At 34.1% G+C, this 23,549-nt stretch overlaps 1 protein-coding gene across 1 annotated transcript in view; it reads right to left on the bottom strand.

The window, feature by feature from the left end:
- Positions 1–23,549, bottom strand: part of LOC122792861 (peroxidasin homolog) — a 1,756,079-nt gene that overhangs the window by 800,065 nt on the left and 932,465 nt on the right. Inside the window, exon 3 of the mRNA XM_044060419.1 lies at positions 3,677–3,748. Coding sequence (XP_043916354.1) covers positions 3,677–3,748 — 72 coding nt within the window. The remainder of the gene's footprint in view (positions 1–3,676; positions 3,749–23,549) is intronic.

Genomic DNA, 23,549 nt, shown 5'->3' with positions numbered 1-23,549 from the left:
CACACTTAACCTTTCATAAGCATACTTTTGTAATTATTATAAAGAGAAGGGAAAAGAGTGGGATGTGATATGAAGACATAGAAGAGAGGGGAAGAGGAAGAACTAATTTTAAGTGATGTCATTACTTGAGTTTGTAAGCACTGAGTCTTGGAAATAATATCTCTGTTTCTTTATACACACTCTTTATTAGGGCAGAAAGGAAACGCTTGTTTTATATATTTGGATAGATTGCTAAGATCCACAAATATTGAAAATCAGCTTGAATGTATCTTATTGTTACTGCACAGCTTATTGACATTCAGTAGAACTGTGCCAGACTTACCAACATATTTAGAAGTATAAGGTTAAAAAATGCTATGTTAGAAGGGTCAGTAGTTTTATATTTCTCTTCTGTCTTCAAACACTTCAATTCCAATATCAGTGTATTATTCATTTGTAATAGCTGTTATTAGAAAGTGATGTTAAACACTTTTGTATAAGACTGGGAAACTTTATTTGGTCACCATACACTGGAAATAAAATAGACCCACAGAGTTGGGGCTGAGGTCGAGGGGTTTTAAAGCTAAGAGTAAATTCCTTTACTATAGATAATTTAACCAAATCTCCATTGCAAACATAGTTGCTGGGTCTGGAGCTTGGTTGTAATAGTGCATAAATGCAAAGTTTACTATACATACAAACGGCATCATATAACAAAGCCTTCTCAAAATTTTAATATTAAAAGTTTAATCTGTGTTTAAAAAGATACTTGATAACAAATATATAAGTTCTGTGATATCATTTTTTAGATAAGCAAAATGTTGGTTATTATTACCTATAACAAGGTATAACATTTAGCTATATACACTTAGTCATCTCCTAGATTTGAACTTGTCTTTGCTTATTTAACATGTAGAGTTATTATCCTTATTTAATGAGTAAATGTGTGCGGAAATTGTATATGTATTTATGCTACTTGATTTATAGAATCTTTTAGTTTGATAATATTTTTCATCTACACTGGTATTATGTGTTAAACATGTATCTATCAAAATACTGTTCTAATAAAGTCTACTATAGTTGAACAGCTTTTATTGGAAACATATCTCCAGTAAATCATTATGGAGCTAACAGAAATTCTTTGCTGTTAAGGTATGAGGGGCAATCTGTTGGATTTTTTTTTTATCTAACAGATTGGGAATGTATATCATTCCATGTCTAGTAGGAGTATATTGGTATTACTATTTTTTATTATTAGATGTAGTTGACTTTGTATTTAACTTTTTTCATTTTTATAGGCCTGAATTAGAATACAACATATATCTAACAACAGAAAAGGATAGGAAAGAAGAGTCACACAAGCAATCTATTTATCAAAATAGAGTACTGGGTTGGGTTCGATCACAAATATTGCTGAACTAAATAAATTGCATGGATTTGACATTGCTTTCTATAAATGTTAATGGCTTGAATAACCCTAAGAAAAAATCTAATTTATTAAGATACCTAAAAAGTAACAAAGCACAAGTAATATTTCTTCAAGAATCTCACTTTAATACAACTGATAAACATATCTGGAACCCAAATGAATACTTAATATTAGCCCATTCCTCACATAAAAAAAAACAAGAGGAGTAATAACTTTGTGGAAAAAAAGCATTATTAATCCTCAAGTTATTTACAGTTATGAAGATAAAGAAGGCCTCTTAACAATAGTTATAATAAAATATAATAATAGAATTTGGACATTAGTAAACTTATACTGGATTCCTGGTATGGGTACTGGAACTGCAAAAAAACATTTAGACTTTATAAGTAACACGTATAAAGGTAATTTGATAATGGCTGGAGATTTTAATTGTATTTTAGATAATTTGGAAACTATAAATATTAGAAACTTACTTCTTAAGCCAATAGCTAAATTATTCAATAAATGGATTGAGATTTATAATTTAACGGACACATATAAATTTAAAGAAAATAACTCTCTACTATTTTCTCATCAAGATTATAGATTCAGTACTCATACTAGAATAGATACAATTTATGTTTCACAAGACTTAAACACAAGAATAGTAAATTTTACAATAATTCATTGTCCTAGCTCAGATCATAATGCTCTTATTCTCAAAATCCAAATGGATTTTAAAAAATTAAATTTCTTACCAAGAATACTAGCCTATATTACAAAATTAAAAGAATTTAAACCTTGGCTAAATTTAGAACTACAGACACTAATTATACTGAGGAATTCAATATAATAATGATTTGGGACACTTCGTGGTATAGAAATAAAAAAAAGAATGGGAATCAGAGTTAGATAATATACAAAAGAAGATCATAAGTCTTAAAAACACTGACCTAACAAACAACACTGATAATAAAAAAACAATTGAGGATTTAAATAAAAAATATAATGAAATTCTTACTCATAAAACAAATCTAGCATTGGAAAGATTAAAACTAAATTCTTACTCCACCTCACCAAGATACATGCATAACTTAGCATCTAGAATAAAGAAACAATTTAGACTAAATAATATTACGAATATCATTCTTGAAGGGAAAAATAACAAAAAGGTTTCTGATATAAGTGAAATTCTTGATGCATTTAAATTCCATTATACGAAGCACTATGATTCGGATAAAAATGTTAACAATTACCCAAACCTAGAATTGAAATTTCCCAAAGTAATGAAACTACATGAAAAGTTGAAATCAGATATACAAAATCAAATTACATACAAAGAAGTTACAAATAGTATTAAAGAAAGTAAAAGTAGCAAAGCCCCTGGAATGGATGGCATTATAATAGAACACAAAATGTTACTTGTTGGAGATGAGTGCAAATATGTAAAGCAGACTGGCTACGTATTTTTTATGACTGTAGTAAAGTTAAAAAATATTGGGAATATTGGGAAGATATTGGTAATTTTCTTCAAGCCATATTTACTGATTCTTTTGTTTTGTCTAAATCTCTAATTTTGTTGAATGTTAATGAAGAATCTACAATGAATAAAAAAAACTTGTATTTGTTATGGACTATCCTAGCAGTTGCTAGAAAATGCATAACCAGGAAATGGAAATCCACTTCAGAATCATCGTTTGAAGAATTCTTGGGGTTACTAAAGGAAACTTCTACAATGGAAGTCAAAGTAAAGGAACTAAGGATTTCGCCTAAGCCATGGTCTAACAGCCCTTGGGAAAATATCTCAACTCTTTTTAAGACACTAGAAGTAGACTCGGACTCTATTTAAAAGAAGAAAACTGAAGAAAAACATTTCAACTCATAATATATACAAAATCGACTCAAATGGATGTATCTATTATGTCTAACTCAAGCCTTATGTATATAATGTATATAGTTTAATTATTTGTTTAAAGTAGCACAAAAAATACATTTAAAACTCTAATATTTTTGAAATAAATCAATAAAGAGTAAAAAAAAAGTGCAGTCAGTTTACTGAGATAGTAAGTAAATGTGTTTTTGTATGCCTAGTAGGCGCAAATGATAGCAGTGCAGTACTATCTTAAATCATGCCAGTACCAAAGCAACAGGGTGCAATTGTGTAGTATTACTTAAACTTAATACCACTGCAGTCAGCAAATCAAAAGTGAACAGCAGTACAATACCAACAAGGAGCAAAACTCTGGGAACATATCCTATAAAAGAGTTTGAAACTTTTACTACACTTACAGATACTGCAGGCTTTCAAGGTCTTCAAATACTTTTCGAGGAATCCTCTTAATTAAGTTATTGTTCAGCAATCTGCAAAAGAAAAAAAAAGAAATGATGCTCAGATTAAGCTGAAAATGTACAACATTTGATACATGTCTTAAAACCGTGTTGTTGCTGAAAGACATATATTGTACCTAAACATTATTAGGTTGACTATTTACAGTCAAATGCTTTATTTGTCCAGTAAATTAAATGAGTACACTGTACAAATCTAACCCGTAAGTAATATTTTATGAAAGTATAAACACAGGATCTAAGAAAAGAAAACATTAGCATAACGACTCTATACATCACTCTAAGATGTTTTTTGCCCTGTATGATTCTAAGGACTTTGTTGTATGACCTTGCTAAGTGAAATAACTAGGGGGTGTTAAAAACTTAGTCATTTTATGTTCTGTGGTCAAAATGCTGCTAGAGCGGTTAACTATAGACAATTTGATTTTCACATAAGAAGAAAGAAACACAAAGAAGCAATGGGCAGGTGACCACCTACTGGGTCCATTACTCAAGTGTTAAGACTGTCACATTAGTTTTCAGTCCATGGGAATGTCCAATATGGGACACAGTTATATATCATTAAGAGCTGTAGCTGCTATGATATTTCTTGGGGAGGAGGGAATCCAACAGTTTAGAGTGCCCAGCCTCTGACATATGGTATCAAGGTGTACTGAAGATTCAGTCATACAGCTACCAAAGAGCCATCACATGTCAACTGATAGGTACAGGTGTGCTCATGGTCAGTGGTGGTTTGTGTTAACAAATCATTAAATTTTAGACATAGAGCTGTGTCCCTTTGTCAGCAAAAGAGAAGTTCCCTTTAAGCCCCATTGCAGTGGCAGGGGTCTGATTATAGGTACCTAGGGACTTGTGGATACACAGAGTAGGAAGAGTAACAGCAAGTGTGAGTCCTGGAGCAGTAATGGCAGTGAAATTATCCATATAACATGATTGATTTATTTTATTTCCTTTGCCACTTCATTTTTACTTCACTTGTTATCTATAAACATGCCTTTATTGTATTGTATCAGTAAATCTTTTTGTTAATATTCAGGTGTTTATCAGCTCAGCTTTCTTTGTATATGCCCTGGCCAAATCTCCCCTTGTAGTAAAATTACCACCTCAAGTCTTTCCTGAAAAGAGGCCACTAGCCTAGTGGAACTAATTAGGTCAAAAAGGATCACTAAAATAAATAAACAAGTATGTCGTTTGTTAGCCCTCTGTACATTTAACTTCTACTTTTAACCACTTTTACTCTTTGGTCTGTTAAAAAGTTTAAGAAAAAAAAGATTTTCCCCCTTCTTCACTTAGAACTTGTGTTGAAATGCCCCCCCATCTTAAAACTTATACTGGAAAAGTATGAAGCTCTTATCAAGAGTTTTGGTTCAGCTCTCTTAAAGCAGATAACCCAGTTTCCTGCAGTTGAACATGTTTCATCTACCCTCCAGTCATCATGGACATCATTGTATCCCCTTATAATACTTCACTTTATTGTACTTCTTAAACTGCAATACCTACTTCAAATCAGCACAACCACATTACTATTCCATCACTACTTTTCTATTAACACTCACACTTGCTTATTTCCCCTAATACCTCACTTAATTGTATTTCTTAAATGACTTCCTCCTATCTTATTCACCATTCTTCTATCTGTAAAGTCTCAGTACAAGGCTTGTAAATGTAATATTTGTAAATATCAATGCAGATTTTATTATACTGACTATCATGCTATGTATTCACTGAAACTGCATTATAAAAGTTGTTATTGTAAATATTGATTGCATTAAATATGATATCTTGGAGCTTTTCTGTCCAGACCTCCACTAAAAAAGGCGCCTGTGCCCAGTTGGCCTTTCCTGGTAAACAAATGTCGGTAAATAAACAAATATGCCCTCCCCACCATGCTCATCCTTGTATCTTTAAAGGGTCTCTTGTCAACTACCTTTCTTTTTTTAATTATATTTAAATATATATTCAGCAAGCTTTTACCCCTAACTTAAGTGTCACATAAATCCATCAGTAATATATTTTCAAAGATTCTAGTACATTAAACATATATTGCTTCCTGTACACATTTTTGGATTAAGATCCTTTGTGGAAGGGCCTTTCACAAAATTTGTTACTGTGTTTTATAAGTTATGTGAGACTTTGTGGAAAGCCATTTCACTGAACATAAGTTATTTATGTATTTATTTATGGGGGTAAGTGACCATTTTCCTCCATAACCTAGGCCACAATGGCCAAAGGCAATAACAAGTTATAAATGTACTTTGGAATTCAAAGAAAAAAAATACTGTCATTAAGGCACTTGACAAAGATTTCAAGTTCAATATATAGCCAAGGTATGACAGTGAATAAGTACAACATTAAACAACATTTGCAAGAATACATACATTATTAATGCTTAAATATACAATGCCAACATTATCAATACAGAGTTTTATGTAACCATATAGCATAACTCACAATACTGTAAAATGTTTTTATAGTGTGATGGACTAGGAATTAGCTTATAAATGCTTCATGACTATAAAAAACAATACAAAAACCCCCCCAAAATAAACAAAAAATTATCATAATTCAGAAGCAGCCACAAAAGAAAAATTACTGGCAACAAGGAATAGGGTCACCCATTCCTTCCCATCTCTTGTGGGTGGCTATCACACCACTAAACCTCTTTAAATAAATAACATGGCTTGAAGGTCATTGCACCTGAAGTCATTGTGAAAGCCAAGATTTATGAGAAAACATAATTTATGTTTTAAACAGTCATATTCAGAGACATAAACATTGATCAAGTGATTATCCATAAACAGAATCTTTCACCCTCACACTATATCTCTTCAGTAACAAGTGAATTTCTATTGCATATTAATTGTTCTTAAATATTTTCTTTTTTTGTTTGTTTGTTTGTTTGTTTGTATTCAGTTGGCTCTCCCACTCTTTCTCTCTGGCTGCTTCACTCTCTTTCAGGTCCCCTTCTATATTTTGACTTATAAAAATCACAAAGACGACAATCCCAAAGCAGGAAACACTGAATGGCTGAAGTTTAACCGTGGCAAGTAAACACTCCTCCAACATGGGAATTATGCCCTTTCTTCATTGTAGTGCAGTCCCAGAGTTGGTATATATAGTTAGGCAGGTGTGGTGGGCATAGTCTCCCACCCAGATGGTGTTTAGATAGTGCAGTGAGTGTTCTTATTTGTTTTGGGCAAGTGTTTACTTGCCTTGGTTAAACTTCGGTCATTCAGTGTTTCTGGTTCAGGATTCTCGTCTTGGGATTGTAGTCTTCATGATTTTTAGAAGTAGACCCTCTCTTTCTTACGTAGGCCTAATTTACTTTCATTGCAAGTGGTATTGACATATTGTGGCGGACTCTCCCCATCGCCTGCTCATTCATTCCTGATCTCTAGTTACATAACCAGAAGAGCGGTATCCAAGATTCAATCTTTTTTCTCAGTTTTCAGTCTTTTTTTTTTCAGCTATGCACCGATTGTTTTCCTGATCTCTAATTGCATCATCATCTGAACTATTTCCTTGTCAATACTGTTTCCTTATCATTTATTTTTAGTGGCTGCAGTACAACCTACTATAATGCAAGTCTCTGTGATGCAATGAGTAAAGTTTATATGCAGCAGCAGCAAAGGAGGGCTTTAGTCTTCTTGCACTGCAGAACTTAACTTTAATCCTGCTTCTTCAACCCACTATATAGACTATACATAGTATCCTTAGGCATCCTACTGCACAAATCCTGTAGCAATGTCTCCTCCGAGTACAGCACAACAATGTCTTTTCAGTTTAAGCCCCTACTCTTTTGAATCCAAAGTACTTGAGAATGGGATAATATTAGGAGCTTTCTTCCTGCCCCAAAGCAGTTTACTGATAGAGTAGTCTAATTTAGTAACTTGTTTCCATAGCATATCATAGATCTGATTAGACAATTCCTCTCTAAGTAGCCAAACACATCTAAGAACTGAACTGATTCACCAGCCTTTTGTGTGCTATTAAGCTTTTCAAGGAACTCCTCAGTTTCATGAAAGATAAAGATGTTTCCCCTATGAGCAGACGAAAACAAGTGCATTCACTGAAAAAAAAATACCAAGCCCCCATGCACCTCTGATGTGGGGGGCAAGCTGACCACACCCCCAAACATACATATATACCAACTCCACAATTGCACCAACTCAGTGAAGATGGAAAATCCCTTAGAAAAAGAAGTGCTTCTGGCAAAACTTGCCGGCAGTGATTTCCTAAGGAGGATGAACGCTACTTGTCAGAGAACTGATCTTAGGCAATGGAAGTTCAAGTGTTCGGCCTTCATCCACCAGTAGGTTACCCAATAAGGGACAATTAACAACTACAAAACATCTTGTATAGTTTTATTCCCAGTCATTAGTTTGTCATTTTGTATTGTGTTCTGTTCTGAGGACCTCTCAGCCAAAGTTGTCATTGTGCAAGTCAATACAATTCAAAACAACCAGGTTCGAATAAAATAGCAATGACAGTTCTCAATAATTAAAAAAAAAGGAAAGAAAAAGAAACCAGCCAGCAGAGAGGATGGCTATCAGAATGACAATAGTAGCAAAACTCTACACAAAATGTAATAACTATCTGAATAGTTACAAATATCCGAGCAACCAAGGTCATGCATTGTATGAAAGGTTATTACATTAAAAAACGAAAACATATTTAGTATCTCACATGCTGTCTACGGTTTAGCCATCTTTAGTCATACTATATAAATATGGTCTGATAGGTTTGTAAAGTAATACTTATGTGGACTAGAGCATGCTAGATATGTTGTTATACATTAGTTTATTTTCCTTTGATTAATAGTTTCCAGCAATAAAATATTAGACATGTAAATCTCTAGACACTGTATTCATTTCCTACAACATTTAACTTCAAAACAGTTTTATTTATTGCTTGGATATATAATTCTGCATTATTTCTTTCCTTTTATCACTATTCACACTGATACAGAAACATTGAAACCTCATTGATTATATTCCCTAACTGCTTCTAAGAAGCAGGCAGATATATCAACATTCTTCTGGTGATTTATGATGACATATATGTATTGTTTTCCACAATTTTTTTTTAAAGAGTAAGCATTTGAATATATTTAAAAACAGTAAGTGTTAAATTACAGTAGCAAAGAACATAAAATGTATGCCAAGAAACAAGAAAAAAGTAGAAATATAAATATGACATATTATAGCAGTCTAACAAAGAAAATAATAAATGTACATAAAACATATGTAACAGGCAGAAATAATTAAGCTTTTTGCAAATATAAATAATAACTAGAAAAAGAAAAGTTCAAACAATAAAGCTGTGACCAGATACTTTTCCACTCTTTTAACATCTCTTAAAAATTTGAATTTTTGGTGATAACAGGATGAGTCATCATGGTCAAGACAGATGATTCCATATTGTTGAGGTCTGATTCACATAATTTCCTAACTGGCTGTATTGCTAGTGCTCACAAGCTTCACTCACCAAGCTATACCATGTGTGCATTTCTTTGCCAAGTCAGGGGTTGTGCATGCTTGGAGAAGGGAAAAGAGTTGATCTACATAAAAGCATCTGTTTTCCTTTGTGTGTGTTTGGGCAGTTTCAAAGTTAATCTATATACTTCAAGTTGCAAAGGATGCAGAAAACACTGTTCTCATTCAAAGATGCTTATTTAGATGTGTTTTTTTTATCTTCAGTATCAGACAGTCTTTATGGCTGCTTGATCAATGTGTCGGTTTTGATGATTATAGTTGCTTCCTAGTGATACAGCCCCCAATGGATTAAATATATATGGTCTTTTGGATCGGGGCTACAAAATACAGGGACAACATTATGTGAATTGCAATGAGTAGTCCTCTAACCATTCGAACATATAGCAAACTTTCTAACTGTATTTAAAAAGTAGTTGCTGTGATTTCTTCTAAATTCAGCCACATCATAAAATACAATTTAACTAAAGGTAAAAGAAAAATGTATTTGTTTTATAGTGGGGTATGAATATGGCATAAACACATTAAGAAATTAAATTATTTCTCAACATACATTTATAACCTCTGGCACAGTTTGTTTAAATTACGCACAAAACCTATTTATTAATTTATTGCAATCTGAATCAGTTCATATTTTGGACTTTATAGATCTAAACTAAAGGTACTTGCTTTGGTGAATAGATATAGGATTCCACTGAAGTGGAGGGTTGGTAAGAATGCAGTGCTGTAAATAGACTGATTGAGGGAGCAAGAGAGCAGTTTAATTTGAATCTTTAGGCCACTATACTGATGAAAAACTGGAATAAAAGCATAATGTATTCTGTTACTAAAGGCCTAAACATCTTTACAGAAAGCATATTCTTCTTGATGACAGAGTTACTTCCCAGGCTTCTTTAAGTGTTTTTACCTATTTTTTAATGAATGCAAACATTAAAAAATATATGATTTTATATGGGCTGCATGAAATTAAATGTGTAATGAGTTCTTTCAACAAGGATGGTTTCCTTGGAAAGGCTGGTCCATTTGTACAAAGGGTTTAAAGTCTGAGAAGTTGTTGGTTTTGGCTGTCTGAGGGATGCCTCCTAGTCCAATATTATAAATGTTAAGTCTTTCAAATTTGACTTTGTATGAGTGAGCACTTATTTTATATTTTGCAAAATATCTTGAGTCTCATAGATGGCATCTGAATATTGAATAAGAGTCACCTCAAAATCCCAAAAAGACACTGAAAATTGCATCAGATTCCCACTTTTTTATTAAAAACAAGTTGTTGAGTCTTTCTGCTTTTCCAAGTTAGGGGTCGCCACAGAGGAACTCCAGTCCGCTAATGATTGGTAGTTCATTTTTACGTGCCGAGTTACCAACCCTGACGCACAACCTTCAACGAAGGTACACCCATTCACGCATGTCTCCATGCAGAAGACGCTCTAGCTGAGAATCGAACCGGACAGTGTCTTACTGTGAGCCGACAATGCTACCGTAGGTCCACCACCGTGGTTTTTTTTTTTTTTTTTATTAAAAACAAGTAAATAAACAAAACAAGTTAAGGGCTTTGATCTTTTCTGGGATCCTGCCAAAGACTTCATCAGAATTAATGACTTCTCTCATTCTATTCATTAATCTATAAGTCAAGTGTAGCACTTGGGTATGTAAATTAAATTATTCAGTCTGTTAAGACCATCACACTTAATCCATATTAAAAAAAAAACATGTAAAACAATAAAATAAATATGGCATGAAATGACAAAATCAACTAGCATTGCTTAGACACATGTAATAACATAATTGCTGTACTAAAATAATCTTATAAAAAACAAGCTCTCATAAGTTAGCTGCTCTTAATTTTAATACAGAATTAATTAATATACTGTCATTATAACATGGATAATTTAATGCATTTAGCCTGACTCTTTGTACTCAATTTTGTTTCCCCAAGCTTCTCCCCCTGAGATTGTGGGGCACCTGTCTTCCAGGGAAAGACAATCTACCTTTCTAAAAATCTTCATCTGACAATTTGCCACTTTCTACCTCTACAGAGTATAAAGCGACTGCCTCAATTTACTTAGTAGCATAATCCAGCATCACTAAAAATGCTTATTTTGGTATTTATTGTATAATGACCATGGCTACAGCCTAAAATGTTTTCTTGATAATTGGAAATAATACCAAAGAAAATTTGGCTTTATCTCAGGGCACTGCTCAAATGTTTTCTAGTGTCATTTTACTTTTTTTTATTGTGTGCCCAAACATATTTTGCATAGGACTTCTTTTTGTGCACCTAATTCCCAAATGTCCTAAAAATGCAAATATCACTGGCTGTGACCAGAAGTGCCCTATGGTAGGCCCTACTACTAGCTGCTATATCACTTTTTCCCTCTATCCCATCTTCGGGAGTCCACTCATTATACAATAATCCCTTATGCCAATATACAGACTTTCTCAGGATCAGGAAGTTCCTTGGAAACCTCTCTCAAGCTTTACCAAGTGGAATCAAAAAGAAGACCCTGCGTTAACTCTCTCTCTGTCTCAGTCTCTCTCTTTGAAAACTTTCAACAGTTCTCCTAAAAGAAATTCAGTATGTTTTCATACCTTGTTCTCAGCTGTTGATTCACCTCCATCAACTATTCCATCCCCTGTGGCTTTGGTTCAGGTATATCACAACCAGCTAGCTTTTTTTTTTTTTAAAGTGACCACAATATTATCCAGTGTCGGAGTTGTGGCTATTGACTGTATCACACCTCTGCTTGATTGTAGACAACCAGTTATCAAAATCATTACCTACTAAAACATCTGCTGGGATATCATTAAACACTTATTGTGTATCTCCTTGCTGCCCTCCCCTTCCTAGACTAAATGAAACCTAAGAAATTGTACCAGAAAAATTATTCCTCCCACAGTCCTTAACAGAGTGAACTGTCTGGACCGATAATGTTTCTGTTTAAAAACAGGCTTGTCAATCTGCATATCTGATAAAGTATTCTTCTTAGAAATAGTTTCTGTATACCTTACTAGGGCAGGATGCAGGCCCCTGCTATAATCTGGAGCATCAACAGTTTCAAGACAACGTATCACTACTGTGTTGTAACTGTGCTGTTACTATTATTAGTTACCTTGTGTGGCTTTTGTCCCCAACCAGTCACTGTAGACATAAGGACCATACATGTCACATGTCTTTATACTTGAAACAATTATTCCAAGATAAGATATCATTAGGTTCTTGAGCCAATGGTTTCACCTTTCCCTGTTCAACCTGCTGGAAAGGTTAATACTTCCCCATGGGTTTTCTTACAGTCGTGTGCAGCTCAAGGTACCCTCTTCTTATACATGCATGTCCTGCTAGCTATTCAGAAGTCACCCTTTCCCCCATTTCCACAGTAGTGTTGTACTCCCAATCTGCTAACCAGATTCTCATGTCCTCAGACAAAGTGCTCACTGCTTGGTCCAATATTGTAAAATCTTCTAGCATGTTACATAGGAAAATAAGTGCTTATTTCTGCAATGTAGTCACTCTCATGTGACAGTGTAAGTTCTTATTTCTGTAATATAATCACTCACACACACATGTTTCTTCTATACTCTCTGATTTTTCCTATGAGGTTCAAGAGTTAGGTTAAGGCATCAAAATAAACAGTGTTTAACCTAATCATAATTTAGACAAACTGGCATTTTAGATACAACATGTATTGTCTTACCCATAAACAGTGTAGTTGAAGAACCTCACCTATTGTCAGTCTTCAGACTGGTGTTGACTACATACTTTTCCGTATGCCCAAATAAAGGTGTCAATGTCATCTTCCAATTTATACTGAGGAAAGAACTTGTTATTGACCTTGGCATCAAGGGATCATCTCCTCCCATAACTTATTTCCTTTGGATAAAAACGAGAATCTCCATTTCATGCTAGTTTTGCTTCTCTCTTTATTCAGCACCACACTCCTCCATTTCTTTTTACTCCACGTCCCCTTTTTGCATCTCAGCCTCCTTCATTCTTTCAACTGTCTTGAGTTCCAGGCATTTCATCTTCAGATCAAGTCTCTTTAATAACAGTTAGATTTTGAAATTATCTGAAGATGTGCTGAATTGGTTTGATGCATGCTGTATACTTATAACCTGTGCAGAACTGTTTACATTTTGAGTGGAGCACATTTCAGCTGCACATAAGGCTGCTATCATATCCTACTTGGACATATCAGGATATGACATTGCCTTGGTTTGCACTCCTCAGTCAGCTGTGGTATCAGTATACTTCTATATCCCACACAACTCATTTCTGTTTCCTAACTAGTTTCACCAGAAAATAAAATGGCAGCTGTTATGTTACTGCTGCTGTAACTTTACCTTGTAGCTGTAAGGGAATACACACGTTTTGGTAGCCAAGATGGTTTTAAAGGCTCAAAATATCCAATGTGCAAGATACAACTGCTTCCTCCAAATTAGTATATGAAGAAGAGGGGCTATTGGCTTTTAGTATCACTCTGTTGCCATTGGCATTTATGGTATAATGACAGCACCATCACTTGGTGATTTGACTCTCGTCAGTGGTATGAGTTAACATGCAAAAGGCAACTGGGCTTAAGGGAAGAAAATCTGCACTACTGCCCAACTGATAGCATGGATATGTCAACATACACTACATCTATATTTAATACACAGTGCACAGTTACAGATCAGTGTTATAATCAATGGTGCCTCCAGGCTATCATCCACTACATACCAAGCCCACAGCCGCTCAGTATAATATTGCAAACAGTAACTTATTGCCCATAACAATTTTGCACAAATATAGTCACACAGTATCTTTCAAAATGGGAGTGTTAAATGCTAACCGTCTGGCACCAACTGCCCCATTCTCAAGTTTTAAAGTATGCTAACACCAGTTACTTAAAACTAAAAAAATTAAATAAATAACTAAAGCTTACTATTTACCCTTAAAACAGACTAACGTTTCAATATTCAAAGGATAGGAGTTAGCTCAGATCAATCACCATTTTAAGAATGCACCTCAAACAGTTTAGTACAATGGATAATGTACAATCCCAAATAAATGAACAATAGCCACAAGCATTCAAAGTTGAACAAAAAATTTTGTGCTTGAAATAATTTAACACATTTATTTTCCAAGTAAATATAGAAATGGCAAAAGGCTTGCACAAAAACTGAAAATAAAACATTTAAAATAAACTGGAGCCTGTTTCTGTTTTTTATTAAAGATACTCAGTGCCTGTACTCTTTTTGTCGATTTAGTCTGAAATGGAATTTCAGATCCCTGTACATTTTATAGCCTGAGATCTGTCTCCAGTGCTGTTCTCCAGTAAGCAAAGTAGGAATTCTTGTAGCTTCTGTGTGTCTGTAACTTTTTAAATGAATATTTAATAACGCTACTAATATAACCTGAAATATAGTTTCCTATGAATTTAGTCAAGAGTTTCAGGAGATGCCCTTCATGTTTCTTCATTACATACATACTGCCTCCAATGAATACAGGGGAATGGTTGTTACTTATCTCTTCAGGTGATTCATTCCCTATCTAGAGAGAATATTTTGGGAATCTGCAATCATATTTGAGGATTAAGGAGACTTTCATCGCTTCTACAACTGACACACAGAAGTAACTTTGCTTCCCATGACCTTCTTTCACATCATACCCCACTCTTTGCATCCCAGCCAGGGGGTGGTCGTTATTTATTCATCATGTTTCACTGGAATATCTAATTAAAGATGCCACATCTTCTAATATACTTTGTAAATTGTTAACAAACCTTTCTCTCTGTCACCTACATATACTTCAATTTTACACTACTTTTATATCTCATCTGTCTTGTTTTGAAATGCTGCACAAATGTATATATCTTATCTTATACCTGCATTCCTCCTGCTGCTTCCACTGTCTTTCTGACTTGCTTTCTGCTCATCATCTCCATCAACCCCCTTTTTTTCTATTTTTATAACTGGTTGGTTTGATGTATCAACTGTCTCTATTTGTCTTTCCTCAAAATCCCTCTTCTGCCTTCTAGTATTTGGTGGAACAGGTCCTAATATGTTATAAACGGTACTTCACTTTACACAGAGATCATCAGAAGAGATCTGGATAGTCATGTGGACAACTCTTTTTTATTTTATCATCATGTTTCCATCATGCTGCCCTTCAGATGAAACATTAAAAACTGTCCCCATCTGTCTGATTTGTGGGTAGCTCAGGTGGATGAAAAGAGTAGAAGAACTTCATTAAAAAACTAAAGTAGAGTAAATGGCAATGACAGCTTAAACATACAATCAGAACAAACAGTATAAACATCATTGTAACATCAATCAAACGGAATCAGTCCCTTTACCCTTTAACCAATAAACAAAAATGAATACGTTTACATATAAAAGTCAAATCCCATATTTTATTGCATGATATCTCTGCACAGCATTCCTTCCATAAACACAAACAAATGTAAAATAAAATAAAATAAATAAATTTTGCTGATTTTATCTAAGTAGGTGGTAAACTCTTATAATGATATATATATATATATATATATATATATATATATATATATATATATATATATATATATGCCACACTCATAAGAATTTATCCCAGAATAATTGCATTCTTGGACGTTCTACAAGTGCAAGCAATAAAGTCTGCTCAGAAGGTCAAAAGAGCACAATAAGTCAATATAAATTCATATTTCATCTCCCACTTAACTGGCATATTACTTAAGAACAATCTCTTCAGTAAATCATTCCAGCATGTGCATAAGCTGTGTCTTTTTATCCTATATACTCTCTGCAGTTATCTCATGGATATTTTATAAAATAGTTTCCCATTATTTCAACATAAACCTTTCCTTGCTTGAGGTAAGGTTGAAAACAGATCTTCCATATCTTTTGCCCACAATCTCTTGTTCTCCAGTAACTGAAAATCTCTTCCTTTTTGCATTGTCTGCAAAATATGCACCATAATTCTAAGAATATTTAAGACCTAGTATACTACAGGATTTACATTTTAACTCAGAAACCTTCTGATATAAACATAAAGAATGTAAAACACTATTAGGTTAATCAGATCTAACCCACCCTAAGTAACAAAAGCATATACAGTTGCTTATTGTATAGGGTCCAAATGAGAATGTCATATAACTGAAAACTATAAACTCAGCAGTCTTGTCTCTAATGAAAAAGGAAGCAAACTCTACTTAAGTAATTTAATTTTTTTGAAAACACAATTTAAAAGATCTATATTTTCCCATATGATGACCCAAAATCATTCCATGCAGTGAAAACATTTTATTATACCTCCAGCCTTTCTTTCCATTGCCAAACATTATACTCCAAATTTTATAGACATATTGCATAAAGGTATATCATAGGTCATTGAGTATTCCACAAGACTATGACATTTAGTTTTATTAATCACCAATTCCAGTGACTGAAAAAATATATTAAACTGTCCAAGATTTGTCTAACTCAAACAATCCTTTTACAAGTACCACCATTGTCTGTATACCTTATACAGTAGGTATGATCTCTGTTCTAACTTTCCACAAACCTTTAGTTACATTTAGTTGGAGACTATTCATCACACACTCAAATAATAAAGGGCTTAATGAGCAAACTTGTTTCACCCCACCCCCCCATAGCTGTGTTAATTTGCCTACCTAACCAAACATTTACTAGAGTCCTAACTCAAGAATCTTCAGAAGCACCTTTTGACAAAATTCAGCTCTAAAATTATCACAAATACTATTATGATAAAGGTAATTAAAAGCATTCTGAATACTATATGTTATTTCTTTACCCATAATTGCAAACCATTCTCCTGAAGAGCTATTCCATTTCCCAAATCACTGTCTATGGTCTGTTTTGTAGTTGCTAAGTCCTCCAGCAGCCATGAACATCTATCCATATTCTCCAAGGGCGCAGCCAGCAATGCTTGTGAAATTAAATGTTTGAGCACAATAAAAGATAAACCACCTTCTGACAACGCAACTTTTGCATTTCTGATTAATTCTCTTCACTATAAAACACTATAACATCCTACTGCTGTTTTAAATTAGCTTTACCCTTCAGTTTTGCCACAAGATTCCCCTCCATGAGGAAGTGACATGAGAGCTCCCCCTTTTGAAAACAGTAAGGGTGGTTCCCTGATGCTCTGACCAAATTTCCCCCAGTCTGTATGAATACCACCTTTGGTGTCTCCAGAAAAAAGGCCATTGGCCTAATGGGGCTAACTCAGTCAACAAAATTTAAATAAAACAAATAGTCAGGAAATCCTGGAATATCTTCAAGAGACAAAGAAGTCATACTATCTCTGTAGTCTCCCCTTATCAGAACCATCAAGGAATACAGTACCTAATTTGGTATAAATGAATCTAAGCATTTCACTCAGTTTGAAATGCTTCCAAGATTTCTAACCAAGAAAATTAAATGTCTTGAATATTTTAATTATCCTCAAAGATTAGCACAGATGCCCTTATACTTAGCAACTTACCAACTGTTCTAAGGTGATATGTGTCTAGATTTTCAAGCCATGAAACATAGAATTCTAAATGACCTTCTATTCAAACACCATTGCCTCTACAAACACCCACAGTGGAGACCTAAATCTATACCAAAACATATAAAAAACTCAATAACAAAGGTAACTACATTCAACAGAGTAAATGCCTCTGCGCTAATCCAAAACCAGTTGATATAATGTCGAAAAACGCAGAGAGACAGTAGGCAACCACAAAACTTGCAATAATCCAGTCTCGTTTTTTTGAAAATGTGTATAAACCTTTATTTGGTGTGCACTAGGTAAGCACTTTCACTATCAGCTTCTTCAGACCATAAAACATTTGCATTGCACAAATAATTGCTTAAATAGCAGTCATGTGACATTAAATCAATCATCTTATTAACTTTTTTAAAAATACATGAACCTATTGAATGCATTTTCTAAGGTTTCTGAAGCATTTAAAAACTTTATAAAAAACAACAATACATCCATTCTATCTTGCTCGTTGTAAAAATATTTAACCAATTAAAACATATCTTTTATGTAAGGGTTTAATCTACTACAATAATGTTTGTTAAGTAGCAGGCCTATTGGTTGTATAACGCTATCACTTGCACTGCTTAGTGGATGACCACAGTAAAACTCTCAGAGATCACTCATAAAAATAAAATAAAAAATGAAACTGAGCAACTTCGTGTTTACTCAGACGCAGCTTTACACCGGGCTTATAATGTAATGCCCTCTTTAATTTGGGAGGTATAAACTGTAAAGTGCCTTTCAATGTTGGCAAGAACTTTTGAGTTTCTCTACTTAATGTATATATGGCTAGAAATGTTATGGTCCATGTGTTCACTTTCAGAGTATTATTACCATATTCAGCAGTCATGCCTACCTGTCTTAGGTCTCCCCTCACTGACGCCGCCTTCTTTACTGCACAAGTGACTGAACCACTGTAACTTGTTCACCATGGCATTCTCTTTAGCCAGGGCTATTTTGGTTTCTGTTTTGATGTCCTTATTTCTTTTTCTGTCTAACAGTCTGCATCCTCCTCCCATCTCAAACACTTCATCTGTATTACCTAAATCTTCCTCAGCTATTCTGCCTTCACTGCCCAGGTTTTTGTGTCTTACAGAAGTACTGGTCTCACCACTTTTTTGTATGCCTTACTTTTTAACTTCTTTGGCATACTTCAGTTACACACTACTTCTGACACTTTGTGCCAGTTGGCTGCAAACCCTCTGATTCAACCTTTGACCTCTTCATTCATAATTTATTTCTTCTCATCCACACTTGCTAAATATTTGAAGCTCCTACCCATGCTCAGAAAAAGGGATATTGTCACAGATCTTACTATTCTGACAAAACTAGCTAAGATTCTGCCTAGCTTCACTAATACTGTATGCATGTGGTTCTTAGCAAGCAAGAAAAATTCTTACTCTGCCAGCATTTAGAAAACCTATTCATGTCTAAATATATCTCCAAAAGTATTTAAATGTAGATTTTCAACATTGATACGCTGAAACTTTATGCAGGTACTGCTGAAAAAAAAGACTCGGTATATCAGTGCAAGCAATGGTAAATGTCTGTGATCCCCATAAATACAATGAATAGCTCATTCATATCTGTTAGCACTTAGCTAATGAGGTGTCATATTTTGTGTAATAAAAGACTGGGTAGCAAATGCCTGGAGACCTCATTCATGAGTAAATTAGATTTTTGTCTTAATTTTTCAATTTAAATCATTCTCTCAAATTTAAGCTTTAATTGTGCTACTGGGTACCATAAATTCAGCACCATGATTAAGTTACAATGAAACAGTAGCACTGATTGTGGTTTGCCTTTAAGTAGTGTAGGGGGTACAGCAGAACACTGTGCATCTCAACTGTAAATAAGAATGAGTTAAAATCAGCTTTCTTAAATGCAAGAAGCCTGTGAAATAAAACAACTGAAGACTTTTTATTCAAAAACAACTAATGTAGTTAATACTAAATTACCATTCTATTTTTAATACTACCAACTGTTAGCCTGGCAATTAGTAAGGCTCTAATACTTCATAGTTTAACAGTAAAATAATGCTGTACTTTCAGTACTAGTACTAACAGAATAACAATGCTGTATTTTCAGAAGTAAAAGTATAACAATGTTGTATTTGCAGTACTAAATGCACTATATACCTGAATAAGGACTCATCTTAAATATCTATATGAGATGCTGTACAAGTTCAGATATTTTAGTCTTTCATGTTTTAATTTTTCATAATTTAAAATTTTACATACATGGATGCCCTTAGTAAATTTCCACTGTACTTGTTCTGCTTTACTCCAATTTACTCATGCTTGTTTTCTTATAGGGTTTCCATATTGTTATTCCATACTCAACTTTGGTCCTAATATAACCAACAAACAATGATGTCATCATTTTGATTTCCAAGACTATATATATCTTTTCATATAGTCATTAACTATTATTAACCAATTGGTTGATGTGATTAGAAAAACTCAAAGTGGGATCTATCTATATATCCAGGTGTTAAATTAATGTATAGTTTCAATCACTGTGTGCTGTATTAAATATTTACCAGGCCTACCAAATTAATATGCTTTTTATTTATGTTTTTATCAATGTATTATTTTCTTGTGCTGAAATGGTCAATTTATTCAAATTGTTTTGCAGACATGCCCCATCTTTAATACACATAACCAATTTACCCATTTTCAAATGATCTGAATATAGACTGATGAAAATTTTAGATCTGAAAGTTACAGTCCAGGGCAAAGCCCAGTGGGACAACTTGACTATAACTTCAAATTTCACCTGTCAAATTGCTGTATGACACTTATCCTGTGTGTAAGCCATGAAGCTATCAATACCTAGTTGTTCTAATTTTTTTCAATGTTTTGTGAAGGGCCTATCAAACGCTGAAACTAAATCTATATAAATTAAATCACAGCACAATTTTCCTTCATAGCTGTTATTATATCTTTATAGGACATCATGTTATGAGTGGTATTTGATCTATTTCCAAAACATGCTTGCTGATATATGGTATCAAGTCCCAACCTTTCCAATTCTGACAATAATTTATCCAATAATACATTCTTCATTATTTTGCAACATCGGGAAAGTAAAATTATGGGTCTGTATGACTTCTGATTTGTCCTACCTCCCTTCCCCTTAAAGATAGGTTTACCAAGTGCGTGGCCGCAATCTCGAGGAGTCTCCCCATATTTTTCCAACCTAGTGAATAACAGACATACTGGTACTTTAAGTTTATGCAGAAGTGTTCTTAGGTCGTTATTAGTAATTCTGTCTCCTCCCTGTGCTTTGTTTGGGTCCAGTTAGCATAGTTCTTTTTCAACATAATCTAATTTGATTTCAGTGTCTGAAGTTACCTGGATATTACAAACACAAATTATCATCCCCTTTGTGAATCCAAACTGTTCTGCCTAAGACTTTGTAAAATATTTATAATCTCTGATGTCTAGGAATAAATTTTACAATAAACACATATTTTACCAAACACAAATAGCAAAGTGAACCAAACGATAACACTGGCTCCTATAAGAACACACAAGTCAAGTATAAAACCAAGAACCATTTAATGTAAGTGTAAGCGCTTTCGCAGCCAAAAAGTACAGCTTCATCAGACAACACAGTAACACAGGAATGGATTTAAGTACAACTCACAGCCAATAAAAACAGTTTGGTAATTAACTCAATCCAAAGAAAAAGGGGAAACCCAAAATATAATATAAGCATGGATACTTGTAAACACATCAGCTCTGTTTCCCTTCCTTAAAAAATAACAGAACAATGATGATAAAAATCTTATAAAAATTTTTTGTTACTTAAAAAAAACCCTGTTCTTAAGGGTGGGTTTAATGGACACCCTATCATTTAAACCATGTCCCCTGTATGCCTCTAATCGAATTGTCCACCTCATTTCAGATGTTTCAATCTTAGTCCTAATATCCCACCCTCTCTTATTTATTTTAATGGTCTCTATAACCAAAAACCTAAATCTATTTGTATCATTATTCAGTTTCACATGCTTAGCTAAAGCGTTGGTGTTAGACCCTATACTAATACTATACAGATGTTCTCTCACCCGATTCTGTAGTTCTCTATCAGTTTTACCTACATAATATGATCGACATACTACACAGTGTGCTAGGTAAATTTAGTGACAGGTATTGCAATTAGCTTTCACCTTAAAGCTACACTTCTTACCTGTGTCTGGATGTATGAAACTGTTGGTTGAATCTATAAACTCACAAAATCTCCAATTGGAGCATGGAAATGTGCCAAATCGAGCAGCATCCTCCTTTATATCCTGACCAATCCTGGGATAGCATAATAGCTATTTGGCCCTCTTCAAAAGGAACCTTGACAATTGGATGGGAGATAGGAAATTCACCCCAGGGATCACGTCCGTCGCCCTGCTAGACAGGGGTTCAGGGAAGTAAATACTGTGGGAAGAAATAGCCAGGGAATTGTTATGGCTAGTTTTGTATAGGCTCTAGGGCTGATAGCCTAGTACCAACCTATGAACCTATATCCTTTTCAATGACTTTTTATTCTTATATAAAAAATGTTAAATAGTGGACCCTGGTGCCAGGTCCATTGTGGGTGAGAGACTGCATTTTTCTAAACATGTGTGCCCCAAATTAGGCCTGGATGTTCTACAGATTTCCATTTTTTAAAACTGAACATTTTTTTCATGTAGGTATTTACCCAAAATATCTTTTCATTTACAGTGACCTGAATCTCCCTTCTATATGTGATTTGTGAAAAATATGTCCTAACACTTCCAGAAGCTGTGCTATCTAAGGGGGCTGTAAGCTCCCTGCTAAAAGTCAGAGTCCTTGTGGATCAATCATTTGTACCGACATGAATAAAAACAGTGCCGTATTTCTTCACATTAAGGAATTCAAAGACCTTTCTCACTTCCTGTATTTTTGTTTCTGACAAACATGACATTATTTGATGATCATTATCGTCTCTGCAAATGTCAGTGCCATTTCCTCTAATAACCAAATCTTCAGTTACAAGAATGTCATTCCTGACCAGATCTGAAGAGTCCTCAACGTCTAATTCAGTAACATCTGCTCTGTTAAGTGTTATAAAGGAATGCTCTCCGTTGCCATTAGTCTTAGTAATTCCACTGTTTTCATCACTTATTAAATTTGCAAGAATATAGTTGTCATCCAGCTGGCTTTGCACTTTCACAGCTTGGGTCATGTTGTCAACTTTGGTCTTTCTCCTCTTTTCATCTTACAGTAATGTTCTTCAGTTCTTCCTAGTTCAGTTTTGAGTTCTTCCTTTTTGCCTGCCGTTTGCCTTTTTTTCTACCCTCTCCTTTGGAAAAATTAAATCTTTTTTTTCTGTAGACTAAAGGTTTTTCTGATAGAACAATGTTATCATTCTCGCAGACTTTGTGTTATATAACAAAGCAGCGTACTTTATATTAGGTATTCTCTTTGCTTCATGGGCATTAGTCACTTTTTTTCCTTGTTATTTGCTGTGAACTTCTTCCTTTCTTTCTTTTTCTATTCTCTTCTATATGCTTTGAGTCCTCGGAATGTTGATTACTTGTATCCAGAATTCCAAAGTTGTCATTGGTGTTATCTTGTTTAATAAAGTTTCAGTGATCTTTACTGACAATAGACACTTCCTTTCCAAAGTCAGTGTATTCTGTTATCTAAGCACATAATTATCTGGTGTCTTACCAGTATTCTTTCTTTCTGTCTTTCTTTCTTTCTGTCTTTCTTTCTTTCTTTCTTTCTTTCACTTTAACTTGCAAGAGAAAACTCTTTCTGAAGATTGAAGCATG

The sequence above is a fragment of the Protopterus annectens genome, chromosome 2.part0 (genome assembly GCF_019279795.1).
Source record: "Protopterus annectens isolate FY-2018-M chromosome 2.part0, PAN1.0, whole genome shotgun sequence".
NCBI lineage: Eukaryota > Metazoa > Chordata > Ceratodontiformes > Protopteridae > Protopterus > Protopterus annectens.
This window is presented reverse-complemented; position numbering and strand designations above follow the sequence as displayed.